At 44.9% G+C, this 22,650-nt stretch overlaps 1 protein-coding gene across 2 annotated transcripts in view; it reads left to right on the forward strand.

Annotated features, from left to right (window-relative positions):
- The window catches only part of ZFP64 (ZFP64 zinc finger protein), a 79,121-nt gene that overhangs the window by 41,157 nt on the left and 15,314 nt on the right, over nt 1-22,650 (forward strand). Inside the window, exon 1 of one of the 2 annotated variants that reach the window (XM_029221120.1) lies at nt 16,904-17,027. The exons of the other annotated variant lie outside the window; for it this stretch is intronic. Coding sequence (XP_029076953.1) covers nt 16,922-17,027 — 106 coding nt within the window. The 5' untranslated portion in view covers nt 16,904-16,921. Of the gene's footprint in view, nt 1-16,903; nt 17,028-22,650 lie in introns of those variants that run through there. 2 annotated transcript variants of the gene reach the window in all.

Consider the following 22,650-nt stretch of genomic DNA (forward strand, 5'->3'; position numbering starts at 1 on the left):
CCAGGTTGTAGCGTGTATCACTACTGCATTCCTTCTTATGGCCAAATAATATTCCATTGTGTGGATAGACCACATTTCATTTATCGATTCATCGATTGATGGAAATTTGGGTTGTTGCCATTGTTTGTCCTAGTTTTAAAGATACTCGTGTATTCAGGTTTTTGGAATTATTTGTGAATTTTTGTCATGATACCCACTACCTACTGAAGAGTTACTCTGTGTCACTCACATTAACTCTTTGAACATCCCCATCAGCCCTGTTCAGGACCTCTTATTAGCGTCATCATTTTAGGGTTGGTTAGGCTGAGCAACAGAATGGGTGAGCAGCTGGCCCTGGGTCACACAGCTAGTCTAGTTGATTTGGTTGGACTCACCCAGTGATTAAGATCCTGTTCTAGATTCTGATCCTGCCAGAATCCCATACTGCAATCTAGTAATGGGCGGGGCACATTCATCCATCTTTGCACGAAGACAAAGACAAAAAGGTTGATTCTAGCCCAGGGATCAGTATGAAAATAGTCAGGCACGGCAGGGAAATGACACACTCTTCTCTCAGATAAGTAGCAAAGGTGGAGCCTGGCCAAGGAGCTACTCTGTTCTGTTAGCAAACTAACGTTTATTGAGCACTTACTACACACCAGGTATTTGCTAAGCATTTAACTGCTGTGCCTCCTATAACCAGCTCTCAAGAAACCAAGAGTGGACCAGAGGAGAACTCCGAAATTTCTTCTGACCCAGTATTGGCATCCCTTAGTTCTCAGGAAACACATCCATACATACATATATCACATTTACCTCTTTTTTTTTAACACATATATATAGATATGTACTTGTATTTTTAAAACACGATTTCTTAGGATAGTCAAAATGTTTTGCAAATTATAAGTAAAATAGTACTTTTGAATATTCTTCCTTGAACCAATCTCTTTATTTTTTTCCAAAAGTGCTAGCTATAAAATTGTAAAAGAATTCCTGTAGTTAGTTGTTCAGTTTTTAATGCTGATTTTGTGGTTCTTAAGCAGTGATGAGAGTCATTTATCTTGGGCTATATTCTTCTGGCATTATCTTTCCCTGAGCATTACTTCGCTGAATTTTGAGGGTGGAATTGAGTGATATTTAGTTATTAGGGAAAGGGAGACAATAGGGCGAATGTTCTGAATGCCATCAGCTGCTTTGGTTTTGTGAGTTGAGTGGTAGCTTCACTCCAGGTAGGTGTATAGAACTTTCAACAGGGCCCACGGAGCTATGAGGACACTAGATGCTACGATTGAGCCACTGCCTTGAAGCAGCTTATGTCTAGATGCCACTGTTTCTTGTCTTGTCATTGCCTCTACCAAAACTGTGGATCTTGAGGGCTCAGACTGGTTCTAACCATGCTAACCCCTGGAAGGAAGTGTTCAGCAAATGTTCACTGAACTCATTCATTCATTCAGTGTTTCTTGAGCACCTACTCTGTGCCAGGTGTGGTTCTATAAACTTGGGAGGTATCAAGAGCAAACAAAGAGTGATCCTTGCCCTTGTAGTCTACCTTCTAGTGTGGGGAAAGAGACAGTACATGGAGAACAAAACACATATGTACATTTTACAGTGTCTTAGAAGGATAAGTGCTGTGGCATGGGGGGCAGGGTTTGATAGGGGAGAGGGGTTGCAGTTGTATATAGGATGGTCAGGGAAGGCCTCCCTGAGAAGTTAAGACTGCAATGAGGGAGGGAGGGAGCCATGTGGATATCAAGAGGGAGAGAGTTCCAGGCAGAGGGAACAGCCAATGCAAAAACCCTAAAACAGAAATGTGCCTGGGGTGTTTGAGATTAATGTGACCAGAGAAAAATGAGCAACAGAAAGAGAAACTGGTAGAAAGCGGGGTTGGGAACAGTATGATTCTGTTTTTTGTATTCTGCCATATTTTAAAATAACTAAAACAATAACAACAGTTGCATTCATTCAGCAAATACTAATTTCATATGATGGTAGTGACACAAGGCAGGCAGGGTCCTTGCCCTCTGGGATCTCACAGACTAGTAAGGCAGATGGGCAAATAAACATTTGTCACAGTATATGAATGCTCTATCAGGGGGACATAGCAGGACGACAGGGAATCCATATAACCCAGGTTTGGAGGGCCCAGGGGAGGCTGCTCATGGAAAGTCAAAATGATAATTGAAATTGGGAACAGAGAAATGGGGGGTGAGCATTCTAAGGTGGGCTGGAACACATGAAGCCCTGGAGGAGAGAGGTCATTTGTAATCGGAGCATTTTTCTAGAAAGGAAAAGGCAAAAAAAAAAAAGGTGCTCCTTGGAGAATGTTAGCTCCTGGGAAGGTTGTTTATTTCTAGAGAAGCAACACCACATTTATACCATTTATATAAAGTGATCATATAGTCCATCATCCAGACTGGGACATCAGACTGGGACACCTTTGAGAGTGGTGTGGCAAGCACTATGGGTAATTATGCTGGGAGAGCAGGTATAAGTAGCCTCCAGTATGCCCTTACCACCCTCGCTGATGGAAGGAAGGCCCAGCCCAGAAAATGTAAAATAATGCCTAATGCTTCTCCCTAGTGGTGGAATGCAGCAACACAACACAAGTCAAAGATCAGAGTTTCCTATCCCATGAGTCAGTTTTCCAAGAAAAATAACAAGTCACATGCCACAGAGCTGATCAGAGTTTGGGTTTTGACCTAATGCTTTAGAGATAAATTTATTACTATAAATGTATCAAGTCTTTATCCATCTGTTTATTCTTCACTGTGTGATTGTATTCCTATTTTCAGTGTTAGTGGCTGTGGTAGATTAGATTTCTGTTTCCAGCCCAACACTCCCTCCCTGGTACAGAATCATACTTATCAACCCTTGCACATTGGTATCATGGTGGGTAGAGTGGCTTCCTGGCCCCATTGACTTTGGGTGAAGTTGTGTGATTTGGTTTGCCCAATGGAATATAGTAGACCCAATGGGAAGAGGGGTTTTAACTGTGTCTATACAGTTTGGCTCATCCTCTTGCTCTCACGTGACCTGTCATGAGAAGGACATGCTGTGTGTAGCAAAACACCCAAGGAGACACAAGCAAACACATGGAGTTTACCTCAACCCAATCCAGTAGAGCCACGATGACTCACAGACACATAAAAAATAACATAAATATTTGTTGTCGAAAGCCACTGAGATTTTGAAGTTGTTTGTCACGCAGCAAAAACTGACTAATACAGGAGACTATTAGTAAACATAGTCAACTTACCATTGTCTACTGAATTGCCATTTCCAGTGTTTAGCATTTACTTGAATGCGTGAAATAATGTTTTCCCTGCAGTACCACTTTAAAATCACTTTCAACACAAGTATGATGAAAAAAGTATTTGTCCTTGTAAAATCTGGATGCAAATCCAGCAGGTCTCTTCTTCCCATCTTGTCTTGCATCCCTTTTCTTCCTTTTTTTTTTTTTAATTTTTGGTCAGTTCCCTTTCATAGGAGAGAGAAAGAAAACCTGCGCAGAGGACTCCCCACCCAATCTACCCAAGACCTGTTAGTCTCCATAAGGGCATCTTTTGTTAGAGGCAACATTTTCCTCACTGGCTCTGAGACTCAATGTCTTCCAAGAGAACATACATGGGAGGAATAAAGTGCTGGAGATGCCTCAGCTTTTAAGAGACTTTACACCTTTTCTTAAAGAGGATTCCATTCATTTTGAGCTAACTCTAAGTTACCATGTGTCTTCAGAAAGATTTGCAGAGTTCAGATTAATTTGAAAGATTGGTATGCTGAAGGCTCAATAAGAACTTAAATTTTTTTTCAGTATTAAAGTTCTTGCAAGTTAGCAAATCAGCAGTCATCTTTACAGAGTTTCTTTCCACCTAATCCAGTGTAGACAGCATAGATACACCCAGATTACCTGTAAGCAGGTGAGTAAGTACTGTCATTCAAAGACCTTGCAAGCCTGGGTTGTACAGCAGGCCCATGGAGAAGTGGAACAGTGGATGGTAGTGGTTAAGAACAAGGGCTCTGGAGTCAGAAGAAGGTGGGTTCAAATCCCAGCTCCATATTTTCCCAGAGATATGACCCAGACAAGTGACCCAACCTCTCTGAACCTCAGTTTCTTCTTCTGCATAATGGGGATAATAACAGTTCCTACCTTATAGTGTTGTACAGAAGGATTAAATAACACATGTTAAATAAAATAATGCATGTTAAGATATAGAAAACAAACTTGTGATACCAAAGGGGAAAAGAAAGGGAGGAAGGACAAATTAAGGGTGTAGGATTAACAGATACAAAATAAAATAGAGAAGCAACACAGATATTCTGTATAGCACAGGGAACTGTACCCATTATATTGTAATAACCTATAATGGAATATATCTGCAAAAACACTGAATCACTATACTGTACACCTGAAACTAACACAATATTGTAAATCAACCATCCTTCAATTTAAAAAGAAAAACAAAAATAATACAGGTTAAGTACATTGCACATAGTAGGCAGTCAATTAATGTAGCCATATAGGTAGCAGCACTAATGACCTGCTTTCTCAGTTTTTCTGTATCTTTGGTTAAGCCGTCAGTAGCTCACCTTTGTCATCATTAGGGCTGCTCAGGATCCACCAGCTTCCTGTGTAGAAAACATCTGTCACTGTGCTCATCCAGGTGGAAGGCAGTGTCCTACCCACCACTGTACAAGCTGGTGAGCATCAGCCACTCCCACGACTTACTTGCAGCTTGAAGACACGCACAAGCCCTGGGCTTGGCCAGTCAGGTATTCCTGCCTAAGACCGAGCAAGCAGCACAAACCGCAGGGAGGCATTAAAATTCATCCACAATAGCGGCATTTCAGCAGAGGTTTAAACAGTGTGTGATGACAGCAGCGGCGGTTTCTGGGAGCAGTGGGGCCCAGCTTCGGGGTTTCCAGCATCAGCATCAGAGATGTTCCCCTGCAGCATCCCAAACAGACGTCCTTGCAGGGCACCTCGTTCTGGCCTGCCTCACTTTCTGCCCATCACCTGAGCTGGGCTCTCACTCAGGTCCCTCACATGCTCCAATCAATCAATTCCTGTTCTGGTTCAACTGGCCAGCAGTTTCTGTTGCTTGTAATCAATGAACTCGAATTGATACACTCCCAAAGAGGGAAGCTCTGATGGGCTCTACTGTCATTGACCAATAGTGAGGACTCCAGTTGGGCAGAATTGGGAGCCATATCAGCGTAGAAGTCATTGCTTTAGACTCAGCCTTTGCACTTAGCTAAAAAGCCAGCTCAGGGGCTTCCCTGGTGGCGCAGTGGCTGAGAGTCCACCTGCCGATGCAGGGGACACGGGTTCGTGCCCCGGTCTGGGAGGATCCCACATGCCGCGGAGCGGCTGGGCCCGTGAGCCATGGCCGCTGAGCCTGCGCATCCGGAGCCTGTGCTCCGCAACGGGAGAGGCCACAACAGTGAGAGGCCCGCGTACCACAAAAAAAAAAAAAAAAAAAAAAAATCCAGCTCAGATGTTTTCAGTCTAACAGTGCAACGCTTGGCACCTTTAAGCAGAAAGATTCCCCTACCACCACCATGGGAATTCTCCTTCCTTCTGAGAGCCTGATGGGTACCAATGCTTCAGGGCTGGCCTTTGACTTCATTATAGAAGCGGAACTTCTTAAAGGAAAAATGTCCAACAATTTTTTTTTCCATAAAACATTTCAAACATACAGCAAAGTTGAAAAAAAGTGTTTGGTGATCACCCACATTCTTTCCACAAAGATTCTGTCATTAACATGTTACTCTTTTGGCTTTATCATATATCTCATTACGATATTTTTAATTGAAAAACTAATACATGTGAAGAGTGAAAAAATTCAAACATTCCAACATGGTATATGATGAAAAATTATTCTCCTTTCCACATCAGATCCCGAACTAACTTCCCAAAAGCAATCACGTGTTTACATATGCTTATATGTATAGTTTTTGTTTCTTCTTTTTCCTGAGTTCCTTTTAACGGCCCCTTACTCAACTTACCGTCTTGTCGTTTGCCTTTCTTTTTTCTTTCATTTAACAATATATCTTTCATTCAGGATTCATTCATAAAAGCTTATTAAGCACCTACTCTGCTGTACCAGGCACTTTTTCCATAAACCAGGCACCCTGAATGGGTGGAGTAGTTCTGCTCTCCTCCCTCAGGGCCAAAAATTCAGAAATCATCCCATGTCACCTCATGTGAAACTAGTTCATTCTTTTTTTTGGGGGGGGGGCTGCATTTTGGGTCTTCGTTGCTGCGCAAGGGCTTTCTCTAGTTGTGGCAGGGGCTCTAGCAGGGGCTACACTTCGTTGCCGTGTGCAGGCTTCTCACTGCAGCGGCTTCTCTTGTTGTGGAGCACAGGCTCTATGTGCACGCGCTTCAGTAGTTGTGGCACACGGGCTCAGTAGTTGTGGCTTGTGGGCTGTAGAGCGCAGGCTCAGTAGTTGTGGTGCACGGGCTTAGTTGCTTCGTGGCATGTGGGATCTTCCCAGACCAGAGCTCGAACCTGTGTCCCCTGCATTGGCAGACGGATTCTTAACCACTGTACCGCACCACCAGGGAAGTCTGAAACGAGTTCTTTTTTTTTTTTAATAAATTTATTTATTTAATTTTGGCTGCGTTGGGTCTTCGTTGCTGCACGCGGGCTTTCTCTAGTTGTGGTGAGCGGGGGGCTACTCTTCCTTGTGGTGCACAGGCTTCTCATTGCGGTGGATTCTCTTGCTGCGGAGCACAGGCTCTAGGTGCGCAGGCTTCAGTAGTTGTGGCTCGTGGGCTCAGTAGTTGTGGCTCGTGGGCTCTAGAGCACAGGCTTAGTAGTTGTGGCACACAGGCTTAGTTGCTCCGCGGCATGTGGGATCTTCCCGGACCAGGGCTTGAACCCATGTCCCCTGCATTGGCAGGTGGACTCTTAACCACTGCGCCACCAGGAAAGTCCAAAACTAGTTCATTCTTAAAGGGACTTTTAAACCAGGGCTTAAATGCATATAAGACCCAGGTGACAACAGAAATGTACGAAGGTATCTGCAAAACAAAACAATAAACATTTGGAATCCCTGGCGGTCAAGTGGTTAGGACTCTGTGCTTCTACTGCAGGGGGCATGGGTTCAATCCCTGGTCGGGGAATTAAGATCCCTTATGCTGCATGGCAAGGCCAAAAAAAAAAAAAATTATGATGTAACAATAAACGTTTGACCACCAGGTGTGCAGGAGATCAGAAGTTGGAACTAAAATGTATTAGTTCTGGGAATTCTTGGGTATTTTCTCTGCTATAAATGAAACTCAGCTATTCCACATTTGGTTGGTTGGTTGGTTTCTTCCTTTTGCTCGACCCCTTGCCCTCTATTCTATATCTTTTACACACCTCATGGTTTCTACTCCCGTAGGGTTTTCACTTCCCCCTGACTTTAGGTGAGGGGAGGTCCTCTCTGGCCTTTCTCTATGGCTTGCCCACATATTTCCAGCACTCTGTTGGTTACAAGGAACAGAAAACACACTAAAACTAGCAGAAGTAAGAAGACTTCCTGGACAGTTACTAGGTAGTTTCCAAAATCGAAGAAAGAAACACAGGGTTCAGGGCTGCTCCCCGGACCTTGAGACCTAAACCAGGGAGATGGTCGTGTGTAGCGTCTTTTTTCATGATCGTGCTCTTCACTGCTGGCCTTTGCTTGTTCTTATTCTTTCCTCCTAAGGTGGGTTTTGTAAACTTGCTAGAAAGTTATGGGCACAGTTGGCAACCCCAACTTAACACCAGCCCAATGCGGCAAATCTAGAGGGTAGTCCTTCTGTCTCTGCTTTTGGACATAAACACGCCAGGAATGGTGTGCCCGGCGCCAGAGCACATCTGTGGTCAGGCAGACACAGTGGGTTAGGCTGAGCCCATCCTGGTCAGTGGCCCACTCATCTGGCCATCAGTGGCTTTCCATAAGTGGCACCCATACCAGAACTAGTTCCCCAAAGGAAGGAGGGTAGCATGGTTACACAAAACCATGAATATTCATTGCCAAGGCCCTGAGCCTCGGACCCCTCAGCTAACTACCTCCTTCCCTGCGCATTTTCCAGATTTTCCTTGGGGATCCACTCCACCCCCTCTTTCAGCCTGTATGCTTCAAATGGGGCTAACACACCCCCTTCATGAGGGGAGGGCACGTATCCCATGCTTGGCCAATCACAGTACCCCGTGACCTTGATCAAAGTTATAAGTCCAAAAGCAAGGGTTAGCAAGTTTATTCTATAAAGCAACAGAAAGAGTTGCTGGTTTCAAGAGAAATAATTGATAGTAAATATTTATCATCTCTGTTGTAGCTACTCAGTTCTGTAGTTCTAGCACAAAAGTAGCCATAGATAACATATAAATGCATGATGCTCTGTTCCAATAAAGCCTTATTTACAGAAATAGGCAAGTGGGCCAGATTTGGTCCACAGGCCATAGTTTGCCAAATCCTTGTCCAAAGGATGGGTATATCTATCACCCAAACCAGTCAGGCACAATGTAGGTATTCAATAAAATATAGAATAATGGTTATTACATTTTTAATTAGTTTTTAAAGTTATTATAGTATAAGGGTAGTAGGTAGATGGCAGCCAATAATAAATAATAATAACTAATAAACTTGATTCTTTACTATTTGTCAATCCCTTTACATATATTTCCATTTTAATACTCAGAAAAACCATTTGAGGTAGGTAGAATTATTATCTTCATCTTACAGATGAGGAAACTGAGGCTCGAGGAGGTTAAGAGACTTGTTCAAAATCACACATCTCTGAAGAGCTGGACTCTGGTGAGATAATATATGTAAAATATGTTCTAAAATGCTACTCAGCACACGGTGAGCCTCTGTGAATACTCACTCTTCTCATTGTCATCATCATAGTCATCACTACCACCACTGTTGTTGTGTCTCAGGTTAGGAGAGGTTGAGTAACTTTCCCAAGCCAGGCCTAGGATCTGCCTCTGGATGTGTCCAAGTTTAAAAGGGAGAGGGGAAAGGAGAAACAGGAAATGGTTTAATTATACCCTACTTGCTATACAAAGCCTTTGCATCTACTCCCTACCCATGTCCTGTCTCCAGCACTCTGCCCACCTCCAGCCAGACCGAGGTTCCTCAAAAGTGCCATAGCTGGTCTTTGCACAAGCTATTCCCTCTGCCTGGAACCCTTTTCACCTCATTTCTCTGTCTGCCCAAGACCTGCTCTTCCTACACCTCTGGGGTTATGAATCTGCCTCTTGCAGGAAGCTTTCCCTGACCACTGTGTGAGTCTTTTTTTTCTTTTCTTTTCTTTTTTAATACAGCATGTGTGAGTCTTTATCACACTGTATTGTAAGTGTTTACTTATTTTTCCTCTCGATTACTCTGACTTCCTTGAAGGCTTACTGTTGCATTCCTAGAGGTTAGTATCATACCTCACACCCAGATAGAACCCAGTTAATGTCTGTAAACAAGTGAATGGTTCTGGAACAAGCCCTGGTAGAATATGTCAGTCAGGGAGACCGTATGCCGTAGATATGGAACACGAAAAGAACCTGAAAATGACAGCCGGTCTGGGAGATTTCAGTGTCACCAGAAAAGGATTGGAAACTCATTTTTCTCAAGAATAGGTAAGACAACTGACCAGCTCAGGCCTGCCACACCCAGCCGCACGTCTAGAAGCTTAGAATTCCTATTCTTGGATAACATTCCTCTACAGTTCAGGAACTTCCAAATCTGTAGGTGTTAGCAGGTGAATTGAAGGCTGTTTTCACTATAAAGGTCCTGATCCACATTGTTGCTTATACAGTATCCTCTTCCAGTATTTCATCTCATAATTTCAAATTCTAATCCATGAAGGGAAGGGGCTGCAGTGGGGGAGGAGAAGGGAAAGAAGAGGAAGAACTGAGGATCTGTATCGTGGTTATTTCCATTTTCAATTAAGACTGTGCCCTAGTGACTTTTTAACTAGCTTTTTTTTTTTAATTTTAAAAGTTAATATGCTGATGGGAATATAAATTAATATGGCCACATTGGGATAGAGTTTGGCATTTCCTAGGAAATTTGAACGTAAGCATATGCTCCGATCCAGGCATTCCTCCCACACTGCATTTCTCAAACTTACCATGCGTGAGAATCACTAAGGGATCTTGTTAAAATGCAGATCCTAGGCTTAGAGAAACTTACACATGTGAATCAGGAAAGCTGTGCAAGAATGTTCATAGCTACGTTGCTCATAATTACAAATTGGAGACCACCCACTGGCAATGAAGGTGTAGATGAAGTGTGATATAGTCACAGGGTAACGATGAATGAACCACAGCTGCCTGCAGCAACGTGTTGACTCTCACAGGCTTAAAGGAGCAAGTGAAGGAAAATTAGTCATACTGTTCAACAAGTGGCAACACTAAGCAACATAGTTAGGTGACAAAACTATTTTTAAATAATTATTACACAAAATTAGCGATCCTGGAAGAAGGTGGCAGAAAGAAGGAGAAGCTGATGGATAGGAATATGTGAAGGGCTTCTTTAGTACTAAGAATGTTCCGTATCTTACAGTGCTGATGGTTACTCAGGTGTTGTTCCTTAAATTGCACGTTTATGTTTTATACGTTCTTGTATGTGTGCCAAATTTTCAATTAACTTAAAAGACTGTAAAAAGGTATATAGCAAGATGTCCGTCACTCAGACAACTGCATCACAAATACTGCTGTCCTGTCCCCAGAGCTAACTCATGTTACCAGCAACCTGGCCTCCTCTGCATTCACAAGTTTGTGTGTGTATGTGTGTAGATGTATATATGTTAAATTTGACATAGAGAGATACTGTTACATATATGTATTTACATACATATATACACATACCCACAACAGCATTACTTGTGTTCTTTTCTGTCCTTTGAATATTTCACCTAATACATCCTGAAAATATTCCATCGGTGCACAAATACATTATTCTTTTTATAGTCATAAAGAATGTATTCTATTTTATGATAGAACCATAATTTAGTAATTTTAATGATTAATTTTTAACCGTAAAGTAGTATGTGAACACACTCCCTATTTTTAAAAAATGTTACTAAGGATAATGTTCTCTTACGCATACCTGTGGAAGTTTTAGGTTCTCCAATCCTTCCCCTCTGAATCTACTCCCTGCCGCCACCTTGCTTAACTCATAGCCAGTGTGCATCCTGCCAGGACTTTTGTCCTCTGGATTTTCATTTTCACCACTGAAAACATATGTGGACTGGAATATGTGTTTATGTCTATGTAGAACTTACTTTTCCTCTTCAATGCAGTATAGCTGGAGCTCTAGCCATCCCTATAAACATAAAACTGGCTGATTACTTTTATTTGCTGCCTGGTATGGCTAAACCACAGTTGAATCTAACCATTCCCCTATTGTTGCACACTTAGGTTGTTTCTCAAGTTGTTTGCGATGACAGTAGTGTTGCAACAAACATCCCTGGACTCGTCCCCTTGTGCACATGTGCAAGCATTTCTCTATAGGAGATGGAAAGCAGAACTGATAAACCATTGGGAGGGCATATCTAAAGATTGATTGCCAGATTGCCCTCCAAAGTGGCTATAACCATTCACACTCCCACTAGCAATGCATTAGAAGACTAATCTCCCTTCACTCTTAGTAAAAGGAGATGTTATCAGCAGTCTTAATTTTTATTGAGCTGATAGGCGAAAGAAAGGAGGACTTTATGGTGAATATTCATCCCCTTATAGTTAGTGACGCTGACCGCCTCTTACGAGTTTGTTGCCCAGAATCTGCATTTAACACGATCCCCAGGTCATTCTTCTGCACATTGAAGTTTGAGAAGCACTGGAGTCAGAATCTGCATTTTAACAAGGTCCCCAGTGATGCCCGTGCACAGCCTGAGGAGCACAGTGGGGGAGGAACCGCTGGATCATAGCATACGCTCACTTTTACTAATATGTGTGGGGTTGTGTTTATCTTTTCTATTCAGACAGGATATAAAACAGTACTTCAATGTATTTTTAACTTGCACTTCTTTAATCGTAAGTGAGCTTGGACTTTGTTTTTCAAATTCTTACAGGCATATTTTTCTTCTCTGGAAATCAGGTAGTCACTGAATCTTCTTACTTTGCTTCAAACACACGAAAGCTGATCTCCTGGGGGCTTTTGCTGTTATGGTTTTCTCTCCCTTGGAACGTTCTCTCCCTGGTTCTTCCCAGGGCTGCCTATTATATTCAGGTTTTAGCTCAAAGGTCACTTCTAGCAAAACTCAGGTACTGCCCCTACTACCACTCTTCATCTCGCCACCCCGTTTCACCTTGACCGTGGCCCCCACCCCTATCTGAAATGACCTGCACACTCGTTCTTTCTTTCCTTCTCTGACTGCCCTGCTGGATCTTGTGTGTCTTGCCTATCCCTCCATACCCAGCACCTGGAACAGAGCCAGGCAACAGTCTAGACTCAAATTATCGTCAGATGAACAAATAAATGAACTCTCGGCAGATGAAGAAATGAGATTTGCTCCTGTCTAGCTTTACGCCCCACTGGGGCATCACTTTTACCTGGATAAACATTTCTTGATTCATTCCTGTATCCACAGCAGAAAATACTAGGTGGTAACGACAGAAGTCGAGTGAGCTTTAGGAGAACACGACCCAAGCAAGGTGCTCAGCCCCACAGGAAGCCCAGGACAATCAGAGAGACAATTATGTTTTTATCTATTTCTCTTAAAAAGAAAGCAATTACTTGACCAATATTAAATAATATTATAGTGCTCATTTAGTATATATAGAGAAACTGGTATAAAGGCATGGAAGTCTGCAACTCAGAAGGGTTGGGTAATGTCAGTACAGGCTTGTGTGCTTCCAATTTATTCCCACATAAAACAGAATATCTGTCCCAAGTTCATTGGAACCACCAATTCTTCTGTTGTTTTTTTTTTTTTGGCTGTGCCGCACAGCTTGTGGGATCTTAGTTCCCCAACCAGGGATCGAACCTGGGCCCTCAGCAGTGAAAGCGCCAAATCCTAACCACTGGACCACCAGGGAATTCCTGGAACCACCAATTCTAGATGAGCATTAGCTATTTTTACAGATAACTGTAACTCTTACCCTACTCTTATAAATAACATTTACAGAGTGCTGCCTCTGTAGTAGACATTGTTCCATGTACTTTATATATATGTATTCATTCATCCTCACAACCACACTGGCTGTATTAGCATCGCCATTTTATTGAAGAGAAAACTGGGGCACAAGGCAGCTTTCTCAAGGTCACATGGTAAAAGCCAGAATTCTCACCCAGGCTGGCCCCAGTCCGTGTGCTTCGTGATGACATGATACTGCCTCTGGAATCTTTGTAATGCTTTGTAAGATGTCGAATGACCGGGAGAATCTTCTGTATAATTCAGAGGTACACTTCACCTCTTGGCAAAATACTTAAGTTAGCAAAGTTACAAATATACTCCGTTTTTCTTTTACAAAGGGACAAGCGTTGAAAATTTACTGACTTTCTTTTTGAAGAAAGGGAACTACCTAACAACCATTAAAAAAAAAAATCAGGATACAGGTGATATACATATAAAGAATGACAAAATGCTTTCCAAGAGAAACATGCTATGGAGTGAGTATTTGAAATGCATGTTTGGCCATGATTCCCTTGTTAGGTGATTTTGTTGCTGAAAATAATGAAAAGTTGTCACCTGTAAAGACCTCTATCTGCGTGTTTAAATTTGGCAACAGAATTTCCTAATCTGTTTAAACATCTTCCAAGTAAAGAGCTTCAGTGGGTTTGAAATCCAGTTGTTAAAGATATAGTTTAGGGTTTCCCTAGGGCTTCCCTGGTAGCACAGTGGGTGAGAGTCCGCCTGCCAATGCAGGGGACATGGGTTCGTGCCCCGGTCTGGGAAGATCCCGTATGCCGCGGAGCGGCTGGGCCCGTGAGCCATGGCCGCTGAGCCTGCGCGTCCGGAGCCTGTGCTCTGCAACAGGAGAGGCCACAACGGTGAGAGGCCCGCGCACCGCAAAAAAAAAAAAAAAAAGATATAGTTTAGGTTAACCTCTTCAGGTTAATTTGTAGAAGCCCCAGGTTGATTATCAGGGGAAATGAAAATTTACGAGCTGGATTTCAAAGAAAATAGTCAATTTGTGTAACTGGCAAATGGGATTAAAAAGGGAGAACCATGATTTAAGCATAGCCAATGATACTTTGTTTTTTTCTATATATCCTGTGAGTTTTTTTTTTTTCTCTTCAGTTTTTCACTGATAACCCTTGAAATCAAGCCATTAAAACCAAACATGGTAATAAACTTAATTTAGGACCATAACATTGAATGGATGTATGGTAAAATACTAAAATAGTGCCTTCAAAAAAGGAAGCAAGTTTTAATCTGTTGCTGTCATTATATTTGTAGAAAATATTGATAATTTACTTTGCCTTTTGTTGAAATATATTCAAGGAAAATGCAAATCAAAACCGTAGTGAAATATCATTGTATGTCAATTTGATTGGCAAAAATTAAGACATCTGACAATACGGAGTGTGGTAAAGGATTTGACTCCACGGTACCTCTTACCTTGCTGGGGGAAGTGTAGATTGGTGCCTCCACTGTGGCATCATTTCTTACATAGTCACTTACAATCCAATCAATGTATACATTCATTTAAGAAACTGACACTTTTTAGAAAGATCATAGCTGCATTTTTCACGTGGCAAAGACTGGGAAACAACCCAAGTGCCCATCAACGGGATGGCAGATGAACCAACTGTGATATTTTCACACCATGGAATATTACACATCAGTCAAACTGGTTGAACAACAGTGATAATTTGGATGATCTTAGCAATATAATAAATGCGGGGGAGGAGTAATTACTGGAAGATTACATACCCTTTTCATGAAGTTCTTTAAAAATTAAAATTTAAGGAATACATGTAGGTGCAAAAAGGACTTGCTAAGAAAACAAAAACAAAGGAATGAAGAATGAAGGGTTTAGGTGGATGGCTATTAAATTCGAGGAGGGGATGAAGGGGGATAGATGAGAAATGCAGGTTATGGTTAAGGTCCTAGCTTGGGTCAGAGAGTTCCCTGGTATTAATTATATCTTAATAAGCCAAGCAACAAACAACTAACCAGACAAACACAGGTCAGCGACAGATCAGGGATGACAACGGGTCTTGTACCAAAGATTGGTTAATCCAGTTGTGTGCACCTGAGCTGAAGAAATTATTTCTATCCATAGCAAATACAAACACAGGTACACACCTCAAGTAGTAAAAAGCGGGTATCAGATGCCTCCCAACCTCCCGTCTGGGTGCTTTTCCTTCATCAACTTCCCCAGAGGCAACCATTGGCCCCTAGAGATCCTTCTGAGACATTCCAAAAGGTCACACGATAAACAGAAGCACACACGTATGTTTTGAAATGGCTTTACATATATGTGTACCTAGACACATATGCACACAGACCAAAGAAAACTTCAAAAGTTGCTTTTTAAAAATTTATCTCGAAAATTTAACCTTGAGTGACTTCACCTGGCTTTACACAAACATCCCTACAATCAATTCACAACTTGAAAATCAACGGGAAGTTTGAGGAAAACAGCTCCTTTTTAAAGCAATATAAAAATGCTCTTCTTGCAGACAGTCCCCTAGGGTTTGTCAAGGGTAACCTCGCAGAAGGTGAATTACAGGACGCTGCGAAACCCCACAGGGCCGGAGCAAGCCACGGCAGAAAAGCTCACCGCGGCGATGTTAGAAATACGGATTCCCAGTCCCCGCCCCACGGATTCAGAGCTGAACACGGGTCTTTTTTAACCAAGGCCCCCACGTGACTCTCAGGTTCGGGCAAGCTTGGGGCACAGCCCCGCCTTAAGTAACTCCCCAATGGAAGAAAGTAAACATCTGGGGCTTGTAGGTGGCTTTCTTGCTCTCTGTTGGATGTCGTTTACCTGGTGCAAGGAGGGGTCCCCTCGGGTCTCATCAAGGGCCCAGCCAGTCTGAGCACGAACGCCAATTAGCTCAACCCCCCGAGGACCACGCCTCAGTCGCCTGCTGGGCGGGGCCCGCGCCCCTGTCGGCCCCAGGCCTCTTTCCTCCGTGTGGTCTCAGACCCCGGGCGCCAGAGTCCGGGGGCCGGGGGAGAGATGCTGCATGGAAATGAAGATGCCTGGGCTCCGCCGCCTGAAGCCAAAACTTCCGGAATCTGCATTTTTAACCAACTCTTCCAGGACCAGTAAGCTCACCCTGCCGTTGGAGACGCACTAGCCTCATTTAAATTTTAAATTCGAATATGCAGCCACGAGTGGAGGTCGTGCTTCTCAACCTTGGCTGCCCTTCAGAATAACCTGGGGAAGCTTTTTAAAATATATATACACCAATGCTCAGGTTTCAGTCCAGACCAATTAAGCCAGAATCTAAAAGCGCGGCCTCTGCGGCAGCAGCCGCAAAAGCATCACCTGGGAGCTCGTTAGAAATACAGACGCTCAGGCCCCACCCCAGACCCACTGAGTCAGAATCTGCATTTTAACGAGATCCCCAGTGATTCGCGCGCACATTAAATTGGAGGGGAGCAGTGCTTATAAAATTTTAATGGGCAAACGAATCACCTGGGGATCTCGTTAAAATGCAGATACGGTTTCTCAAACTTAAATGTGCATGCGAATCACCTGGGGAGCTTGTTAAAATGCAGATTCTGATTCAGCGAGTCTGGGGTGGAGCCCGAGAGTCTGCATTTCTAACGAGCTTCCCAGGTGGTGCGGGCTTCCCGGGTGTGGACCGCGCTTCCCCTGGAGTCCCGAGGTCTTGGCTCCGGGCCAATCAGCCGTCAGGGCTCTTGATAAATCGCCCTGTTCGGCTGAGGAGCAGAATTGCCGGGACATGCGCGCTCCGGCCGAGGGAGGGGGTAATTTCCGAACTCCGGGAATTGGTTGTGTGAGGCTGGCCACTCGTAGGGACTCGCCAGAGCCCTGGTCCTCACGCCATGTCGCGGCGCAAGCAGGCCAGGCCCCAGCATCTCGGCTCCGAGGAGCCGCAGCCTGAGCGCCAGGAGTTCGCCGAGGCGGCCCCGGAGGTGCAGGGGGAGCCGGGTGAGTAGTGCTGCGGACGTCCGGCCCGGGGGGCTGGAGGCAGTTTCTCGGACGTTCCCCAGAGCCGCGCGGGTGCGAGGTTCCGGCTGCCGGGCGTGGAAGGGTGGGTGAAGCTTCCAACCCGAGTTCTGGGTCTCGGGCCTTGCTGACCCCGCCTTTGTAAGTTACACCCCCCACACGCACACCTCGTAAGTTCACCCTCCTCGGGTAAATTACGTCGCTCCCCGAGGGGATTCCTGCCTCCACTCCCCCTCCCCCCAAGCGCTATGAAATGACGGTTCATCTCCCGAACACGTTGGAAGGATGCTCTGAGACCCCTTTGGAGGCTGTCTTCGGGGTGCGCCGGCACTCGGGTGCCCGACCTCCTTGGCGCTGGGCTGGAGCTGAGCGCCTGGAAGGTGGGCGCTCCGAGACCCGCGGCCCAGGCGTTTTCCTGAGGGATGGGGGGAGATGTCTGTAAAATGTCTGAGCTTCTGCCGGGACCTGGGGCTAGTTGCTGGAGAGAAACAGCAAAGAACAAGGAGGATAGAATTCCGACCCTCCTGGAGCTTATGGCCCAGTGGAGGCGAGAAAGATGGCACGTGAGATAAAGCGGCGGAGCGTGAGGTGTGTTAGCGCGGAGCGCCGGGGAAAACCTCAAGCTGGGAGGGGGTTGTCCCGGGAAGGCCTCTCCGTGGAGGGCAGCCTCGAGTAACACTCTGGGGAGGTTGTGAGGGAGCGAGTGGTGGAGATGGCCGAGGGAAGAGCACTCAGGCAGAGGGAACAGCAAGTGCAGAGGCCTCAGGCGTCAGCGAGGCTGGAGCTTTGAGGCGCGTCCGATTGAGGTTTTGAGAAGTGACGGGAGCTCCGGGCTCCGGTAAGGACTTTGACTTCTACTGTAAGCGAAGTGGAGCCATGTTGGGGGCGGGGAGTGAGCAGGGTGCCGCGGTGGGATTTAACAGGCTCACCCCGGCTGCCACCGGGCTAGAGGGGGTCCGGGAGAAGCCTAGGGACCCCGGACTACCCTAGGCCCCCGGGGCAGTATTTCTCACCCGGTGGGCCTTGGAGACTCTGCTTCTGAAGAGCCTGCAAGTAGGGAGCTTCGAGAACTCGCTAAATTCTCAGGCTCCCACCACCCCCTGCGCTGCTGTAATCTCAGGGGTGGGGTGGAGTCGGGGACTCTGCATTTCTAAGGCGCTTCCCCTTCTGATTATCTTGCACTCAGGTAAGACAATGTAGGTTCCTACTTGACGGTCCCTCTGCCCGCCACCTTCCCTCCCGCCCGGGGGTCGCTGCTGCCTTTCGCTTAGCAAGGGGGTAGTGAGAGGAGTTTTAGCAGAACTTTCTTCTCTTCTCTCCCTTCCGAGCATTTTCCTGGCTCGGAAAGGGAGAGGGGGATCTAGTCTCTTATGCCAGAAGGATCAGACTTCCAGCAGCAGGTCTGTCTGGTGGGCTTTGCTACGCTCCCAAGGAGGTAGTGGAGGAAAGCAGAAGCTTAAAGTCACTCCTGAGCTAATAGTTTGGCATCACGCTTTAGTTTTAAATACAGTCCTAAAAAGAAAACCAACCCTTTAGATAAATAGCTAATTAAACAAAATGTGTCAAGAAACTCTTAACATTGCCTTTGGAGGGAACTGGGTAGCTGGGGAGTGGGGTTGGAGACTTTTCACAGTAACTTTTGGATTATACCTATTAACGCTCTAGTACCTATTCCAATAAATAAAGTTTCTTTAAAAAAAAAACAAAAAAACCTAAAGCTTGGCTGGATGGAACTACTATAACCAAAATATCCTGTCTTTGTGCGCAAGGTCTAGAGTGGCGATAGGTGGGTGGAACCGGAGTGGGGTTCCACCCTAACCCTAGGGTGGGGTTCCTGGGGTGGGAGCAAGGCTTCTCCTGATACTCTGTAAAAGAATTGGGGAGGTATTGGGGATGTTGAGTCTTTGGGGGAAGCGATTATAAAAGACAATTCCTGAGTAAACCCGGGCTGTTCAAAGTGAGTGCCATGGGCTGCTTTTTCTTCCTGCAGACAGCGCTTGGAGGGCACCTCCTGGAGCCTTGCCCTGTGTTTGGAGGGGTTGGGGAGGGTGCTCTGTGTTGTGCAGCACTGTGGGTGCCAGGGCACCTCAACACCAGCCGCCGCTGGGGGGAAAAGCAGTCTTGCAACTGATGTTCCCCCTCCATGTGTTTTAGGTCTGTTATGATGCTGAGTTAGAAGCCCGCCTTTTTTTTTTTTTTTTTTTTTTTTAAGGTTGGGTCACTCTTAATTTGCAGATGGCTTTGCAACTCACCTCTTTTGGAGGAGACAGAACAGAGCAGGTCAGTTGGTAGACTTCAATCACTTCAATCATAAGAGGGGCAGGAAAACAGCCTTACCAAAGGAACATCAACCAAGGGTTAAAATGGCCGCTGTGCTAAACTGAGTTCTGTCAGATGTGGCCCCAACCCCATCTTTCAGACTAGAAGGGCCTCTGCCCCAGCTGTACCTCTCTCAGGAGAGTAGGCTTCTGACCTTCCTTGCTTTCCTGGATGCTTAAAATTGAAGGAGGAAGGCGCCTTTAGAAGCTCTGCATGCCTCTGCCATAGTCTGCCATAGTGACCCTTTATAGCCTTGGGCACAGTTTTCTGATAGCTTTAACACATCCATCTCCCTTCTACCTTCAAGCCTTCAAACTTGCATTGCTCAGTGTGTTTTCCACTCCCTGAGAATCCGGTGGCTCGTGTGTGTACACATCAGTGAATAAAACCAGTAACATTTATATAGTGCTGACTTATGTATAAGGTTCTTTTACGTATATACATTAAAGAACTTAATCTTCATCTAAACCTGTGAGATGGGGGCCATAATCCTCATTTTACAGATGTGGAAACTGAGGAACAGGGAAGTTGAGTAACTTACTCAGGGTCACACAGCTAGTAAAGGATAGAATTGGAATTTGGAACTTATCACCTGGCTTCCCAGTCAGTTTGCTAAATCGTTGTGCTTTACAGCCTCTCACTTGGATTTCAGCTTTTCAGTCTTCCTTGGTTTCTGTGGGATTAAAAACCCTCAATAGTTTAATGGCTTTCTTTAACATGTGAATTGCTAAACAATGCTAGGTTTTGTGTCTTCCTCTGAGGGGCAGAGTGATGGACTTCACATCTGGCAAGTGTGGGTTCTAATTGGCTGAAACCATCTAGCCCTGCGGCCTTGAGCAGCATCTCTTCCGAGCCAGTATCTCTTCTGGAAGAGCAGAAATTCTCAAAATGTGGTCCCCAGACCAACAGCATCAGCTGGGAGCTTGTTAGAAATGAAGAATTGCCAGCCCCACTCCAGACCTACTGAGTCAGGAACTGCAGAGGCGGAGCCCAAGCCACCTGTACCTTAACAAGCCCTCCAGGTGATTGTGATGCACGGGTTTTTTGAGTAGTGCTGCCTTGGAGTTACACTTCTGCCACTTTAATGAGCATAGGCATCACCTGGGGATCTCGTTAAAGTGCAGATTCTGTAGGTCTGGGACCTGAGGTTCTGCATTTCTAACAAGCTCTCAGGTCACGCTGGTGTTAGTGCTCTGAGGACCACCGTTTGAGTAGCAAAGGCTTAAAGAGTAGTATGAGGATATCACTTGGAGTGCTTTTAAAATGCAGGTTCCTGGGCCCACCCCCAGTTAAGTCTGGATGAGGCTTTGGAAACTACATTTAACCCGCAATTCAGGTGACTCTGATGTAGGTGTGGAGGCCGCCCTGTGCATCATAGGATGTTTAGCAACGTCCCTGGCCCCTGCCCACTAGGTGCCACTATCGCAAACGTGTGCACACGATCATGACAATCAAAAACGTCCCCAGGTACTGCAAAATGACCCCCAGTTGAAAGCTACGGGACTAGGTCAGTTGTTCAGACCCTGTTAAGGGGCTTCAAGCACCACAGCTACTTGGATGTGATAGCTGCAGTCCTTTACCTGAAGCCCTGTAATAGCATTGACTCAGTGGAGGCCGGGCGCTGTACCAAGTATTTACATTGTTCATCTCTTAACTCTGAGGCAGGTCAGTGATACCTTTTTACAGATAACCTTTCTGAGCCTCAGTTTACTTAAGTTGCCCATAGTCACACAGCTAGCACGTGGCTAAGCAAACCCTATGCTTGGAACTGAAGCCCTTATCAATGTGTTCTACAGCTTCTCATGGTGAGAAGGTTTACCTTAACAAACCTAGCAAGAGAGATGGAATCCACCTTCTATAACTGGGGCCAAAAGTCCCTGACCTTGGCCTGTAATTCATAAACTAGTTAATATATTCTTTAAGATTGTGCTCCGCAACGGGAGAGGCCACAACAGTGAGAGGCCTGCGTACCGCAAAAAAAAAAAAAAAAACCTAAGATACTGACAGCACCCCTTTTTACCTTGGTCTTAAATCTATTTGGAGAGAAATCACTTTACAATCTTCTAGGCGTACTTAGGCTTTGTTATAGAAATTTTTAAACCTGCATATTAGATTGAACCCTATGAAATTATCTGGTCATTTTGGCCCACAGAAACAGCAGTTTCACCTAGCTTAGCCTTACTAACAGAGAGAATGATACAGCAAACTTCGTGGACCAGATGCTCAGTTTCAACAACTAGTTACAGTGGCCAGTCGTTTCTTCTGTGCAGCCATTCCCCTCCCTGGATTATTTTGAAGCACATCAGACATATACAATTTATAAACAGCCATTTGTAAACTATTAGAATGCTTTTTAAAACTTTAATTTCATCTTCACACCTTTATAAAAAAAAAAAAAATTCCCTTATCAAACTTTCAGTTAGTGTTTGCACTTCCCATGGTCTTAAATGGCTTTTACAATATGTTTAAATCGGGATGCAAAAAGGTCCTGATACTATAGACCATCTCAAATCTTTTAGTCTCTGACTTTTCTTTCTCCTCCTCCATCTTTCAAGTTGAAACAGTGGCATTTTGTCCTGGAAAGCAGTGGCACTTGAAGTGTGGTCTGTGACCTATTACTGAGTTGAGTCAAAATAAATTCGGAAGTGGAGAGTAAGCACTTAAAGACAGCTCGACATCCACCTTTCTGTCATATCTAATAATGTTTGGGCTTTTATTGTCTTATTCCACTTTTCTCATAATTTGTCTTTATTTTGTAAAAAATACTGGTCTGGGCTTCCCTGGTGGCGCAGTGGTTTAGAGTCTGCCTGCCGATGCAGGGGACATGGGTTCGTGCCCTGGTCCGGGAAGATCCCACGTGCCACGGAGCGGCTGGGCCCGTGAGCCATGGCCGCTGAGCCTGCGCGTCCGGAGCCTGTGCTCCGCAACGGGAGAGGCCACAGCAGTGAGGGGCCCGCGTACAGCAAAAAAAAAAAAAAAAAAAAAAAAATACTGGTCTGACGGATTGGAAGTTATTCTATGTACCAGGTCTTCCCCACGTTGTTTGAGAAGCACTGCTGCAAAGTTTTGCAGTCTGGATCTTGGCAGTTGGGTCCCTGTCACGATACCGTGTTCCTTTGTCCCCTGTACTTCCTGGAAATTGGTAAAGAGGAAGAGGATTGTTAAGACCAGAGTGTGCATGACTTCTAACTTGTGATGTTTGGGGTTTTTTTTTTTTTTTTTTTTGTGGGGTGGTGGGGGTGGTAGGTGAAATAAGTCCAAACCTGCTATAAGACTTACCGTGGTG

This window comes from Monodon monoceros, unplaced genomic scaffold (genome assembly GCF_005190385.1).
Source record: "Monodon monoceros isolate NGI ecotype Baffin Bay Population unplaced genomic scaffold, NGI_Narwhal_1 Super_Scaffold_13, whole genome shotgun sequence".
Classification (NCBI taxonomy): domain Eukaryota; kingdom Metazoa; phylum Chordata; class Mammalia; order Artiodactyla; family Monodontidae; genus Monodon; species Monodon monoceros.